Source organism: Ylistrum balloti, unplaced genomic scaffold (assembly GCF_031769215.1).
Source record: "Ylistrum balloti isolate Yb309-2 unplaced genomic scaffold, AGI_CSIRO_Ybal_v1 Utg370744, whole genome shotgun sequence".
In the NCBI taxonomy this organism is placed as follows: domain Eukaryota; kingdom Metazoa; phylum Mollusca; class Bivalvia; order Pectinida; family Pectinidae; genus Ylistrum; species Ylistrum balloti.
In genome coordinates, this window is record NW_026782438.1 from 117,616 (window position 1) to 134,461 (window position 16,846).

Here is a 16,846-nt window from a genome sequence, read left to right on the forward strand (position 1 = left end):
AATGGAAATATATGAAAGTTCTTCTTTCCACATATATCTAAATGTTTACTTAATTTGATCTGGCGATACTGTGGTATATTTATATGTTGTTTATGTACGCGAACTCGGGCTTGTAAGGTATTACTAGTTTCTCCAACTAAATAGTTAAACCTAGAATTATCAATTGTACATTTATTATCTCCCATATAAATATGGCGTCACTATTGAACTGTTTTATAAATGACGTCACAACTGTATCTATGTACATTATGTAAAACATCTGAAGAAGAAATGAAAGCGCTTATGTTTCACAGCTCATCGAGTTTTCAAGTCTTTTAATTATATATATATACTTCTGATAGCTTTAAGCGGATCTCTTCCAGTAAGCAAATGTAGGACATTGTTTAATTTGAATAACATTCCAATGTTTAATTTTTCAAATTTGCATTTGATTGTATACAATTTCGAATCCATCGGGCAAAACATCAATATTTAAGTAAATAAATAGATTATCTAGCCAAATTACATATCGTACAAGGAAATATTCTTTCACATGATGGCTAGCGCCAAAATATAGTTCGTTTATAACACTTAAGTATGTCAATGAAGAGAGGCTATAAGTTAAGTTTTTTATTGTTGTATGATATATTGGCAGACGATGACATTCGCCTATGCCATTATCGATATTGTACAATGTGATAAATCTTAAGAATGACGTGTTAATCAAGTTAATATTCTTATCAAGTATAAATGATTAACGTTTCCCGAAATCCATTCAATTCAATTCATCCATCATATATAAGGGAATGACTGTTTCTCGTTATGTAGCTTGCGTAAGTATAATGGAAAATGTATGTCTTTCTATTTATCACATATTCAATAAAAAGTTTTTAAAATGGCAATATATCAGATACAGAAAATATTTGACAAGTATTGTCACCGAGAGACATCATGGAAATTTGTCGAGTGGGAATTTATTCCTTTTTAACATACCAATGTTCTTACTATACTATATATCTAAGTGAAGTATTTCCTACATGGCAGCAGAAAAAATCATAAACCAAACTCAAATTCAATGAATCAATGGAAACTAGGGCAAAATATTAACAACAGAAATACATACACGGATGTAAAAACATCTCCTGCGACGCCCGCCATGTTTACCTTGGTCAGGTCAAGTAACACGTTCAACAATGAACCAACAGGTTTACTTACATGTTTGTCCACAAATTAATGGTTTTTCGTCAAGGAATGTTTACATTATGGGGATAAAGACGTTTGCACTATAATTGATCATAAAATATATTTGTCTACATGTGGTTTTTATTTTTTCTATATATTTTTTCCTTTGGTGTATCTGAACATGCATGCGAATTTGTACTAATTTTGTGCGGTGCATTTTTAAGATTGTACAAAAGACATACAGGTAAATAACACTTTTCATAATTTGGAGTGAGAGACAATTGAGCCAAAGAATTAATTCAACTGCATCATACGAAGGAAAATATCACACGATATTTCAAGTGCTATCGTGTGATACCAAACGCGAATGCAGCTTTGGCATGAACAATCGAATACACCGTGAATTAAGTGGTTCAATATTTTGCACAACATAGGCTGTTACAGTTTAAGAGGACTTTCCATATACGTATGTTGTATCCTGGAGATGATTATATATACAGTACATGGAATAACATCATCGAAATGAAGAAAAAAAATGGTTCTGTATTGTCGCAATGAATAGCATCCATGTTCAATTTGCTACTTGTGTAATAGTTTCTGTGCCAACTTTTTCCAGCCATGTGTCAATAAATAGTGATATGTAAATTCAGTTTTAAAAGTTCCTCGTTTTCACGTAAAGGTGTTTATTCTGTGAAAAATGTGACCTTGTTGGAAATCTGACTGGTTAGTATATGAATGATTACTTATCTATATGGAGTTACAACTGTTCCTAAATATGGTTTGCAGTATTCCTAAATAATTTAACAAGGCAAATGAGAATCAGGTTGTGTGATATACGAGTTGCGCCGTGGAAAATTATGGAAAATTCCTGAGCCGTGTTAAATCTGCTTCATTTCTAGGTCACGTGACCCATCGGAAGGAACGGTTACTGTGTTATGCAGTGTATACAAGCCTACTTCAGCTGCGTATCACGACAAGATACGCGGAAGATAGTTATGTGACGAGATGATAAATAAACTTTTACTTCTCTTGGAGATGAAAGTTTTACTTGATTGTTTTATGCAATGCTTTAAAGAAAAAAAATTCCTTTAAAAATAAAATCACCTAATGGTATTGATAGCACTGGCTTAGCTGCAACTACTTTTAAATTTCTAGTGGAAAAGTGTTATTCACTTGTTTGTTTTGTATATAATCTCTGTTCCTATTGTCATAAATTGCTTCATCTCACTGTATTGTTTTCGAGCACGGCGCCCTAATGTTTATATAAATTTGCGAAGTGTCACGCTGTCATCCATTTTCCTAGATATAGGTGTTCTAAGTTAGGAAATGCGCAACATTTGTATATGGAGAATGTTTTCATGCATTAAAAAAGTTTAGCATTGCTTTAATCCATTTCCAGGAAAAACCATTTCTGATGCTTAAGAACACTCCAAAAGATGGGATACCACTTGTCGGGAACAGTAAGTACGAAGGTAAGGAATGGTAGTTTCTGGTACAAACGTGGATTATTCTTGCCGGTGGTGATAAATGTGCATTAATGCGGGGACCCTCATTTCGTTATTTACGTACTAGAGCTGACAATTTTATCTACAATGAAACATTCGCCCATTTTTGATGGAGTAGACCCATCACCATACAAAAATGAAAAGAAGTTTTGGCAAGAAGGAAATTTAACGAAGTAGTATCACTGCATAAACTCACTTTATCTATTTCGTTAGATACATAATGTTCCAATCTCCTTTCAGGTCTTGTGTGCCATTATGATAAATAAAACTCCACCAGTTTTAACACCTCTAGCTACAAACACGTTCATTTTATAAAGGCTGTAATAAACGTTTTTGTCTTTTATTGCAGGTTTCTGTGCAGACCTTATACATTCCATCGCCAGTAAATGCGGATTTAGTTACGAAATTAGACCAAATAAGAACGGAGTCTACGGAAAATTATTTGACAATGGGTCCTGGAATGGAATGATCAACGAACTGATCCAAGAGGTAATTTATGCAATTATTTCATTTGATAAAGAAATAAAAACTTTGCAATACGTAAAATTTTGGATGCCGTGAATGACTATGGTTAGTAGTGGCATAATAGTCAAATTAAGTCCCTGTGATTATACATATGTGTTTAAAAATATATATCATCCATATAATAAAAGTGCATACAAATTAGAATGCACACATTCTACAAGCTCGAAAACATGGCACGGCTGATTTTTTCTAAATATTAGGTTAATGAAGAATTATTCATGTAAGAAATTATAGGTTTATATGTTTATATGTTTAGAATGGGCTTATTTTTCAGGTCGGCTTGTTTTCATTTAGGTAACGTTTGTTTTCAAAAATGTCCTATTACTTTAATAAACAAATCGTACTTATGATCAATCACTTAAAAAGGTTTAAAATAAATGTCATTTTTAGAGGAGAAATGTATAGTGCATTAACGTGACCATGAGATACATTTTATTTCGTTTCAATATTTAACAAATCAACGAAAATAAAAAATAAATTCCGCAATTTCGGAGAAGCACACCATGATATCCATATTAATTTATTTTTGCTCTGTGCATATACGGGCCAAACAGTGTTGAATAATTTCTAAAACATCAGCAAATTGATGTAAAAGTGAAAGCAAAAATAGTCTAGCAGATGCGAGTAATGGCACGTGAATACGGCAAATTATTAGGTTAACGCTGAGAGATATTTTTATATTCTACCAAAAGAACAGGTCCTTCCATAAATGACAGCCAGACACGTATTGAGGGAAAGGGGATGCAATTAGGGAATGCAATGCATGACATTCTAATTGCTCTTCAGCGTAAACCTATATGAACGAAACTTATATCTGATAACTGGTGTGCGAGTATCCTTAACTTTGCGAAGAGCCCATGAAGTGCTCTTGTCAAGTGTCTTTTTGAACATCGACGTCTCGTTACCGAGTCCTTGTCAATCACAGTGGTTTAGCAGAAGTCTCAAGCAGTACATTTCCTCGGAAATTGCCGTGACGTCTTGGATTTATTGGAATGATATTGAATTATGTGCAACCTTGTTTCCAAAATGACACAGTGTTTTGGCATAAGAGAAACAAATGAATATTGTCAATATATTTACAAATTGCAATTTCCGTTACAATATTTCAAGCAAGATCGACAAAAGACTATTAGCGAAAAATGCATCCGTGAACGCAAAAGCATCCCATAAGTTGACCAAATAACATAAAAATGGATGATTATTTGCCTCCAACATTTTACAAGCAACAATGTTGACGGGCTTTTAGCATAACTGATGCCAACCTTCAGCATCACTGATGACACCATTAGCATCATTAGATGACGACCTTTTTCATCACTGATGACAACATTGGCATCACTGATGACGACCTTCAGCATCACTGATGACGACCTTTATCATCACTGATGACAACATTGACATCACTGATGACAACCTTATGCATCAATTATGGCGGCCGTCTAAAACAAATCACAGTGACATGTTTGATCAATAGATTGATGTGAGAAAATTAAACTAATGTTGATTATTTCAATTTTGTCACAGGAGGCCGACTTAGCTGCAGCGCCACTTACGATAACGATGGAGCGCGAGAAAGTAGTGGACTTCTCTAAACCATTCATGAATACTGGAATAAGTATTATGATAAAGAAACCAGAAAAACAAAAACCTGGAGTGTTTTCATTCATGAAACCATTTTCTGTATCCCTATGGATGTGCATAGTGATTGGATATTTTGTGGTCAGTTTTGGGATTTTTTTAGTGAGTCGTTTTAGTCCGACGGAATGGAAAAGAATCCGAATGCGAACCGGAACAGAATACCTTAATAAATTTACCTTAAAAAGTTCCCTGTGGTTTTCAATGGGATCCCTTATGCTACAGGGCAGTGACACCTGTCCAAGGTAAGTAATGTTATACTATTCTATGTCCTTAATAAGTAAATTATCTTTCGCGTGCGGTTTTTTCGTGATTCTCGCGACCGCCATAAAAGCTGAAAAGCAATCGTCGTGAATTAAGCTATGGATGATGAAAAACCGCGCAATTTTTTATCCCCGACCGATATTTTAAAAGGGTAACCCTTGTGAAATTAGATATAGGTGATAAACTGTATCGCAGAATTTACTTTCGCCAGCTCATAAACATCAGCGTACGATTAATTTTCGCGAACTCGCGATCGATATTTATATGGGAAATGTAACTGTCGTGAATTAAGGTATTGGTGATAAATGGCCGCCTATGAATTTCGCTGTCATTATATATTTGTGAAAGGCAATCGTCATTAATTAAGTTATGAATATTATATAGGGATAAGAGTATAGCATCGTATAATCTGTTTAGCGAAAATGAATCGTAAATATTAGTAACCGATAAAGAAAACTGGTGTATAGAAATTTGCATTAGCTTCTAATTACTCTACTGTCAATACTAGATACTGCTACTCTATGTCATCACGGTAGTGCAAAGAAAGTGTCTTATATAACTTTCGTTACCTTGATTTAATGACTGTTTATGTGGGAAATCAGCACGAAATTGCGTTAGTAATATGCATGAACATTGATTAAATTATCAGAATTTCATTTTTTTCGTACGAAATTTTATGCACACTACATGTTCCTGAAATGTTGCCCTTGTGTAATGTTATTTACTATTGTGCACTTTCCATACGGGTATCTCATATAAACTATGTTTAGATATTTTCGTGGCAGCAGTTTTCTTCACATGACTGTGTAGATCTTAATTCTAACGGAATAATATTATGTCAATTATTTTGTTATAGTGACAACATCTAACAATGCTTTTCACCCTTTCGTCCATGAACAAGGAGGGGGAATTCAAGGTGGGGCGACAATTCGTTTTCATGTATAATGGTATAACGGCGAAAATAATCTGGAACAAAAATATCCTGACATACAGTATATCTTACTTGTCATCATTATATACGTTTACTGATAAAGAAAAGATATTTTAAAAGATGCACAAATAAGACCACCGTTAAAGCAATACATTTCATATGGACACACGTACTTCTACATCGTATCAACAGTCATTCGTTAACGCCGATATTGTTGATGTTTACCACATTGCATCACAGAAAAAAACTTCTACATAAGAATAAAACTGATGTAACAAAATAAAGACGACGCCAAATGCATTGGAAAATAAGAGGTGGCTCTGTTTTGATGGGAAAAAAGTCCTGTTGTACTGAGGTCACACATAAAATGATATCTAAAGCATCTCTGTATGTTTTATTATGATAGTGCACAAATCTTGAATGTTTGTATATTCCTTCCCCGGAAACAAGTTGATTTCATGTGACCTATCAATCAGGCCCGTTTTACTATGTCCTATGGTGATTTTCATTACATTAAGAGGACCAAGCAACAGGAATCATTTAAAAAGTAACGCAAACTATTTCCTATCAACGAAATTACATACTGTATGACCAAGAAATACCCTAAAGGTACATTAGGTTCCATGTTCTCGGTATTACTTAAATAAAAAATTAGGTTTTCCAGTAAAGTCTAGGAGATTACTCACTTGACGTTTTCTTAGAAACCATGCAATTGCACTCACGGGTTGAGAGGTCAAGCGGATAATGACCAGTAATGTATGAGATTTCTTTGTTTGGAGGGAATTCCTGTTAGGGGGTCATGCTCTAGCACTTTTAAAGTACAAGATGGTCTGCGAATTTAATCATTTAGAACCTTTTTACTGCTTTACAACACGTAAGTCTGGGAAATGTACCGATTTTTGAATTTACCGTCCATTAAGTTTACCACTTTCCTAATATACAATAGCTTAAAGCACATGTTAAGTAATTGATCTTTGACAAAACACTAACAGATATTCTGCCAGACATTTCCCTATATTTGTCAAAGTTTAAATCAATATTTTAGGAAAGTACGCAATTGTTCACTACACCTATTGTAATTTGCTGTAGTGTCTAGCATACATTTGAGGTACAAAGAGAAATTGTGTTCCTAGTGAATCAAATAAGGACGGATAAACGTTAATTTATATAAGCTCGAAGGGGTATCTGGGTTGTTACATCAGCACTGGTCTTCGCATTTGATGACCTGGTACCCAGTGCCTCAGAGAAGATTCTACGGATTGCATCATTAAAACAGCACTTTTATCATGAAGATACTTTTTTCTGACAAGTTTTGTGGCGAAAGGTTTTCTGTTTATCAACACGAGCTGCAAATTTGAGCTGAGACATGTGCGAGGCACATGTCGAATTCATTGAAAAATCGTTGTTACGCTTGCGGCAATCAATACTTCACGCAAACAACAAGAAAATAAAATGAGAACATCAGACAAATAAAACTTGTGGGAAAATGAACTAAAGAACGATTAACATGGAGATTCCTGAAAAAGTACCAGGAGAATAAGACCAGGTGGACGATTCAAGAAACGTTCTAGAATGAGAACAAGGTATAAACAAAGGAATCAATAGACAATTTACGAGCATCAAACACGTCTATCTTAAATAACCGAATGCTATCTTTTATTTTGGAAATAAAAGTATGAGTGAAAATGATTACATTACTCAATTTTCTTGTTTCAAGATAAGGACAAAATCAGCACAACTATTTTACAGTAGAGACAATATCGTAAAGTGCAACGTACAATTCATTTACCAATTTATTCAGAATCTTGTAATTAGAAAAGAACATTATTCTAAACAACACATCATTCCATTTTCATTGAACGAGGTTTGTACGTGTTCTGAATACACGAATCCATACTAATTGTATAACTGTTTAAACATATGTACTTATAGGCGTTTTACTTTAATTGTCCTACTTCGGCTGGTTCTTTTACTGAATAAGAATGCCAGTTGACTACGTGTCTGTGCATCCCCAAGTCGACAGAATGGATACGCTCTGCACACTCAAGGTACATCGTACTTCACATGAATGATCTCTGCGTCAAGGAAACTACAAATTACGTGTTAACACATTTTATGTTCCTTGACTGATCATATGAGTACATGCAAGGTGTCCCTAGGAATCTATTCAGCTAAATATTTTATAGATATATTTGTAATTAGAATAGTTGCCACCGCAGTAATGTAAAAGAAAATCTATTGCATGTCAAATATGCAGCCTCTGACTCAGCTTCACTCAAGTAAAATGTAATTGATTGGCTTGCTAAATTGTAAAGAATGTATTATTTGTTGAGACAGAGATGTCAAAATCAAACTGTATTACCTATCTTTTTATAGGGGAGCACACGCACTCGAACAAGAGCGCACTTCCGAATGGTATAAACATCTGTGTTATCCACTCAAATAGACTGAATACTCACCACTTCGATAGCATCGTAGCAATATAACCAGCCGAATGGAATTAAATCTTAGTAGTGTCACGAATTGAATACGGCTCACTAACTAGAAATCATGTGACAACACGGAAAATCGATAACTCTGATTTTTCAATTGGCAGACCAGCGGCAGTGGAATTTAAATTACAGTGGCCCAATTAAGCTGGATGTTCCATTCCATCACGACCTCCATAAACCGTTCATGCAGTAAAACATTTGAATTGGGAGGATGATTAATAATATTCTTTGTGGGTTCATTGCAATTCCGATTTCCTCTCTACTCAATACCCTCTTAAAAGCGTTGTCTAAACATTAATGTCTACATAAAGTAACTATAAAATTCGTATAAGCATTTTTGTGTGGAAATATTACGGAACAACCATTAATTAGGATTACGAGTTGCCCTTGATTCAATCTCTCTTCAGGTCTGATAGTATTGTACAAACCAAGGAAATTGTACATATTGCAGATACAACCGTGGCAGATTGGATTAATACTTTGTATAAGTTTTTTGGTTTTTTTTTTTTTTTTTTTTTCGTTCATTTTTAAAATTTTTATTTTTTGTTAGATCAGTCATTTTTTCTCCTAAAACACTTCTCAAGAACTAACGTCTCATTACAGCGAGACTTGGTACATATTCCGAACACAAAAGAGTAATGACGTGCATAGCGTCTCACAGTTGTACATCCTGCACTCCTTTCTCTGTACTTTTCTCTCTGATATTTATAACAACGAAGTTTTCTAGACAAAGCATAAGGATAGCTAGACTGATATAGCTTTGGCATCTTTGAGGGTCGCTAACTGCCCATTGCCTTTTTTTAATTAGTTTTAGTCTGCTGGTTTCCCAAAAAGGTAGAGGGTCATTTAGTAATTAATTGATATATACTGTATATCTAGCCAACTAGTTATCACAGAAGCGGCTCGTGTTGGTAGCACCGAATACTTCTTGATTGTGTCAGTACTTCATTTGCGCTAATGAGTAAATGTCAAATAATACTACATGTGTTGTATCTCATTATCATGTGTGTGTTTAAACATAGTAGATGACCAATACATGTCAAACTATAGCCGATATGAAACGACAAGGGCCATAGTGCCAAATTGTTTGAGGATGGAATTTGATTTCATGCCTTAGTGTAAGGACATTTTAGTCGGAAGTTTTAATTTGGGAAGAAGACAATGCTTTGCTAATATCAGTAATTTTAACAGTTTAAACAGAAATTACTAATATCATGTATTTAATCCCAACTGACAAACGAATTGCTCATTATCATTTCTTTAAAATATTGACCTTTTATGTTGACCTTTAAAATGGCTTTTTTGCTCGTGTTCTGTTTTTTATTGATTTTTTCTAATTCCTAATGGTATGGATGTTCGTCTATTTTTGTAGGTCCGCCGCAGGTCGGATTATAGGAGGGACATGGTGGCTGGTAGTGCTTATAGTGATTTCGTCATACACTGCTAACCTAGCGGCATTCCTAACTATAGAACGGTTACTTACTCCAATATCATCAGCAGATGATCTTGCGAATCATCCTGACATGTCCTACGGAACATTGGACTCGGGATCAACACAGGATTTCTTTGAAGTTGAGTCGTTTAAATTAGCATGATAATCTCGACAGATATCATTAAATCAACAACGGACACTATTGAAATCGACAAATTGAGTTATATGTCATAGTATATATTACAGTTGTAAATATTAGATACAAAAGAAAATAAAGTATTTACTATCAATTGAGCATTTTAATCAGTTTGTCTCATCTCTTCTATAAGTTGGCCAAATTGTGTTAATTATTGTTGAAATGATAAAGTTAACTCAAAATTATTATATCAATATTGAGAGATATTCAAAAAAATGTTTATCCAAAGGATTTTAAGTACAAAATGTCTATATCAATTAGGAAATACGATATCTATAAATCATGATACAATGTATAGAAGATATTAAATGTTTATCCAAAGGATTTTAAGAAAATATTTGGACAAGGGTCGATTTTGAACCCTTCTGAAATATTACTAAGAAAATATTATTTTTTCATTAATTTAATTATTGTCCAATGGTCATAATACCGTTCTCGCTTACATGGATTATTAACAGATCAAGCAATTATTCTGATGATATTCGTTTCTACTTTTATTAGAACTCCAATGTCATGACGTACAGAAAAATGTGGGATTTCATGAAGAATCACTACCCTTCGGTGTTCGTCAAATCTTCCGCTGAAGGAGTGAGACGTGTTCGTACTTCTAAAGGAAAATATGCTTTTCTGTTGGAATCAGTATACAACGAATACTTCATGAACCAGGAGCCATGTGACACCATGCAGGTCGCACAGAATCTTAACTCCAAAGGTTATGGAATAGCCACTCCGAAAGGGTCCCCATTAAGGTATGATGAGAGAGGGTTAATGTAATATTGTAACAAAGACCCCAATTACTAAGGATTTTCTTATGTGTAGCAAAAACACATCAAGATTTTGTGATATATCAATATAAAGTTCATGTTTATTATTGCAAGACTTTTCGATGTGGACACATCCTTCTGATAAAATTAAGAGGATGTTCCTCTGATTCTGGATCATTAGTGTTAACGTGTGTCTGTAATTCTATTTCCAAAATCTTCTCATGATATTGAACAGTTCTCTGGGATTAATCTGAAATTGATTTTGAATATGTAATCATATCGTATTATCAATTTGGTATGATATTGAACTGTTTCCTTTCAACCCCCGCAAATTATAATTTCTTTTTCACATAAGACATGTCTCGTGTCCCATGTTTAATCAATAATAGTGACAAATTAAAGACAGTGTTAAATGATACATTCAACTACATTGGCGGCCAAGAAGGGATTTGTCAAATATTGACAATAACTATCGATGCGTTCAGAATAGGAAAAACTTTCCTCGGATGGAGGTCATCACATCCTTGGAAAAAATAGGCTGCTTCTTACAATTGCATGCAGGGGAGAAGACTGAAACTTTAATAGTACAACATATTATGCTAGATGTTCAGGGTTCGATTCCATCCTTAAATCACAAGCTTAAGTACTGTCTCGTATGTGGACTTTTTAAGATGCAACAAACAAAAGATTGATACTGATACATTATAATATATTTCTGGAAAACGAAACCCTTCTGAATAATAGACTTGATAATTCCCCGTTCAATATGGTACATGTATATGCATGTTTTTCACTCGTATAAATGAATTTTATTTAATAGCCGCAAATTATCAACATATACTGCTATTCGACTATTAATACATCAGATTGAACGGAACATCATTACATTTTCAAATTATCAAATATTTAAGGGAGAAAAAATGCAGATTTCTAACATCACAAAGCTAAAACGTAACGCTCGACACCATGGCAGCGTCATTTTGGATCTGCTGTACCTGTCCATTTTATACTGTTTTGACTAGGACAGAAAATCTACAGGAAGTTTTGTTGAAACCAAACAGGACCGACAAATTCCAACACGTTGAAGAGAACTTACCGTCATTACATTTAAAATTTGAAACAGTTATATAATTAATGGAAAAGCGTCACTTGTGCTAATTAGAGATGTCTCGTGGTGTTGATATCATGCAGTGACGTTTAAATTTTTTCTCAAATTGTTGTTTTCTTATTTTCATGGCAAAGATGTGATAAACGTATGTTTTGAATGAACGTGTTTAAGATAATACCAGATTTGCATATACTACAATACACAAATATGCCATATTATATACACATTATTATCTGGTAGGCAGTCCTATAGGTAGGTATACGACCTGTCGCATTCCCAATCTAAAGCAAGCTCAATTTGACTGTCAGAAAAAAAACCTTGAAATTCCGAAGGGTATAATATCTTTGAAGGATGCCGTGTCCCACGTGTGTGTGTACAAAATTTGAATGAAATCTTTCCAATTGATAATAATAACACAAAGACGCATTACTATGGCCTTGGATTCCAGGAATGATGTGGAGTACATCACATCTTTACTAGTAATTACTGTGACGGATTGCAGCCTCGATATTTAGCTCAATCAAGACAATTTCTATCGGACCATATATATATATACACAGGTAGTGATTATCGCTAGAGGTGCCCAAAGCTGTCAAGGAACTTTACAATGACAAATCTTTGTAACGACGATCAATACAGTACCGACACGATCAAATCGTCTATCGTTTAAGGCATAGCAATAGTGACAATGGATGACGATCTGTGGAAAGAATATGATCGATGCCAAAGCTGGCCACCGTGAGACGATGCATCCCCTGAGGGTATCATCAATGAGTCCTGACCGTATTCGTTAAACCTTGCCGTAATTCACAATCCATCACTTTTCCTGAAAACGTTCCCATTATAAAGACGAATTGAATCCCTGGAGAGGTCTTCTGTCCCATATTGTGTAGAAATGTGGCAGCACTGTTCAATTTGTTAGCCTTTTCAACCTTGTGTACACTTTATGGCTGAACCATTTAGCATTAATTCGTTCCAGTCCAAAACCTTAACGTTATCTTAACTGAAATGTGTCAACTTGATGATCTGCAACATAATTCAATTTCTGTCTGAGAGTATGAAACGATTGTATTGTGTTTTTTTCCAATAAGCAACATTAAAATAGTTACTTGCATATGATTCTTTCACTATTTGGTCAGCATCTGCAACTCAAAATACAGGTACATAAAGTTGATTTCAAAGGATTAATGAAATCTTTTTGTGCTATAATGAAAAGTAAGAAATGTTGAAGTAGAATCTAAGCAGTTATTTATAAAGAGGTGCTATATTTGAAAACTGTATTCGTGAAATAATGACAAAAGCAAGTATCATATGCGATTTATAATAAAATGTAACTTTAGCCCCATCGCGAAAATAATATTGTTTTCGATCATGAATATTAACTTAGTTCATTCAAATAAGGACCTCAAATTCATAAAACGTAGTTTCAGTCTCAGAAAAGAGGACTTGAATATCAATAAAAATATTGCTAATAATATTTCAGATACAAATATTGAGTATACTAATGGTGATAATACAAACATCTTTAAAGATTATATATTCTCTTAATAATATTATCAAAATTGAAATATAAAAAGTACAACATTAAATATCGATGGATGTTGAGACATTTTTCTCATCAGTCTCATTTCATATTTATTTATTTATTTACAGGCAAAAATTGTCCATCGCAGTTCTACAACTTATTGAAGATGGAACATTGATAAAGTTAAAGAAAAAATGGTGGGTCGATAAAGGAACTTGTGGAGCAGCAGATTCACATGGTGTACGTAATGTTGTTTGAATCAAATTTTGGAAATGTTGAGTCTATCTATTCTCTTTTTCAAAGATAAAGGGATAAAATATTAAAATTGCTTTGTTTGCTCTGTGTTCTCTAAATGTTCTCCATATACAATATAAAGTTAAAACGTCTTGATAGCGCCTGAAAAATTACTAAGTAATCCATCACTGGAAGAGTGATTCTAAAAATATCATCACGTTCCCAGACACTATTACATTGCATCGTTCATAATACACTTAGAAAGAGAAATCTATATATATCTATATATTTGTTTTCGACATTCTCTGTTATCTCTGTTATTTTCATATATCCTTTCCTTTTTTAGTTACCTTATTTTATTTATCTCTATTTTTCTCTGACATAGGGATCGAAAAAGAAGTCGCTTTCCTTAAGCAATGTCGCCGGAGTTTTCTTTATCCTTATTGGAGGTCTGGTTATGGCGATAGTTCTTGGCGTTGCAAATTTTCTACGCTCCAAATCCAAAGGAAGACTTGGCGTAAGTGATTCTACACTAAATGCAGTATCTTTAATATCATTCTACACCTCTATTTTGCACTCTATTATTCCCTTCTCAGACCTTTGTGCAAGCTTACTGACGTGGATAAAGATATCGATTTTTCGCTAGTGGTATATATTCCGCAGAAGTTTTGCATAGTTGAGAAAATCCTTTTACGTTTGTTATTAATTTGAATTTACATATAGCAAATTGCAAAACTACATGATAAGGCAGGTAATATTCAAGCCATTTCCAATTAATTATACATGTCTTCTTCGTGTGAACTTGGCTTAACGTGATTATTCCGTCTGTCGATCTCTTTGTCGGTCTTAATATCGAAGGGGGCACAAACCCATGTCCGTCTGTCTGCCCCTCATTGTAAATACCGTTCCAAATCAATTTTATACATTGAGAACATCTCAGCAGAATTGGTATATATAAATCCTGCTATCATGATATGTACCCTTGCTCAGATGATCATGTCTAAGCGCGACAGGCTTGCCTTAGTAATCACTTTAAACTATTCTATTATCAGGGAAATCTGTTTAAAAGAAATGCCACCTTTAACTTGATATACAAAGTTATGTAATCTTTTAATCTCTTAGTTGCCTTTTTAGTACTAGTCTTACTCGACATGTTGTGATGAAGTATGCTTTCTTAGGACATGCATATACCTTTATATCATCATATATATATGACTTCTTCTTTGGTTTGTTCTCAATAAACGCAAATGAGTCATTATTATGTTAAAAATATGATATATGATCGCTGCCAACTTTCATCTGTTTAGATATTTTAAACAGAGGGCAACAAGTTAAAAGAATAGCCTTGTAGTTGTATTCTCAATCAGCATCCTTATTATCATTATTATTATTGAGATAACCTCCTACACTCTAAATGCACAGATTAAAACATGTTATGTTGTTATGCCTTTTTGTAAGCGTGTGTCGAACACATTTTTCTTTGGTCCTATATGACTATGGTGGGTGAAAAGACAACATAAAACGAATCTATAAAAAACGCAATTACCGTATCATTTTATGTGCGTATTTGCTTTCAACTGACATTTAAATTAAAATATCTTTATTGCCTTTTAACTCTCCGTCGTTTAAATGTATTTAATATTGAGTTTTCGTTTTCTGCATTGTTTTATGATGGATCACCAATTATGTCGAGAATAAAAAGCATTCATAAAGGCTGTGCGGTAATTTTCCCTTCATTGAATTATCCGAGGTTTCTTGTTACTCAATCATTTGGACAATTTCTGATCACTGCCATGCAATGAATGTTTTATTGAGATCAAAACTCTCTGTTTTTACAATTTATTTAAAATTCGAATTGATAAGTATCATATATTGTATACGACAAAAAATAGGAGAAATTCATAGTTTATTTCTTTAATTCAATAACAGGGTGTACCCGTTATAAACAATGATGCCGCGAGATCTTTACTCTCGGACTACAGAGAAGCGCCATTAAACAACGAAAATGGACAAACAGCCACATCTGATGTTCATCAGTCTGTTCCCGTAAAAGGAGTACGTATGGACGTTTTCGTTGTGTACAAAACTGCATTTGCAGTAATTGGCTATTTCATATTGAACACCTTATTTTATCCTCGTTTATATATAGTTTTAAATTTTCACAGTACTAATTATCATTTAACTGGAAATGATTTGGTTTGCTGAATGGCATTGTTTCAGAAAAAATAATTTTTCACCTTTAATAATTCATTACTTTTGGCGATTTTGCAAGGTGTGTCAAAGTTATTTAAGATACGGAAACAGGGTTTTCATTTTTTTGCAATCAAAAACTGAAAAAAACAACTAAAAGACATTTATCTAGCTCTGAATTCTTTGCATTATCGGTATATTTAATATGATTTTTTTAATTTCAGATTTTAATGAACACGTGCAAACTACATTCAGGCGAGAATAGTAACAATTCCAACCACACTCTCCGGTCAGAACTATACGGAAACATTTACAACAGGAAAACACTGCACGATCGATAAATGTTTTTATTAATTCCGTTTTTTTTTTTTTTTTTTTGAATGAGAATAAAAATGAAATAAATTTTATATCAAATATATTTTTACAACTTCGTTCAGAGTTTTTTTTTCACTGCAACATGATTAAAATCTTAATAAATGATCTTCACAGGCATCAACTCAGCATTGCCTTTGTTATTGTGAACTAGAGGTTTTAATTCATGAATTTTCATCGTAAACTTAGTAACACCTTGAACTTGATTTATCTGGATGCTACTTTCATTCCGAGATCCTCGCATCACAACAAACTCGGAGCTGTCGAGATTCTTTTATATCGCAAAGTCGAAAATAATGCACACAAAAGAAGGTTGGTTAACAGTAATTGATACCAATTAACCGATACGCCCATATCGAAGGCAGTCTAAATACGTAACGCATATACCACACGTAACAATTGAGAGCAAGATAATAATTATTTTTACTCCCGTTCATCAATGTTTTCTTGATTTATGGCTACAGAAATGGTTGTGTAAGTTTGCTAAAAGTCCAACGAAACTCGTAAAGTTT

The 16,846-nt window shown here is 33.7% G+C and overlaps 1 protein-coding gene across 1 annotated transcript in view; it reads left to right on the forward strand.

The window, feature by feature from the left end:
• LOC132558027 (glutamate receptor-like) overlaps nucleotides 1–16,303 on the forward strand; it is a 90,892-nt gene extending 74,589 nt beyond the window's left edge. Inside the window, exons 10-18 of the mRNA XM_060222546.1 lie at nucleotides 2,561–2,633; nucleotides 3,016–3,155; nucleotides 4,716–5,071; nucleotides 9,886–10,084; nucleotides 10,643–10,890; nucleotides 13,667–13,778; nucleotides 14,158–14,289; nucleotides 15,702–15,827; nucleotides 16,187–16,303. Of these exons, the coding sequence (XP_060078529.1) occupies nucleotides 2,561–2,633; nucleotides 3,016–3,155; nucleotides 4,716–5,071; nucleotides 9,886–10,084; nucleotides 10,643–10,890; nucleotides 13,667–13,778; nucleotides 14,158–14,289; nucleotides 15,702–15,827; nucleotides 16,187–16,303 (1,503 nt within the window). The remainder of the gene's footprint in view (nucleotides 1–2,560; nucleotides 2,634–3,015; nucleotides 3,156–4,715; nucleotides 5,072–9,885; nucleotides 10,085–10,642; nucleotides 10,891–13,666; nucleotides 13,779–14,157; nucleotides 14,290–15,701; nucleotides 15,828–16,186) is intronic.
• The last annotated feature ends 543 nt before the right edge of the window (nucleotides 16,304–16,846 follow it).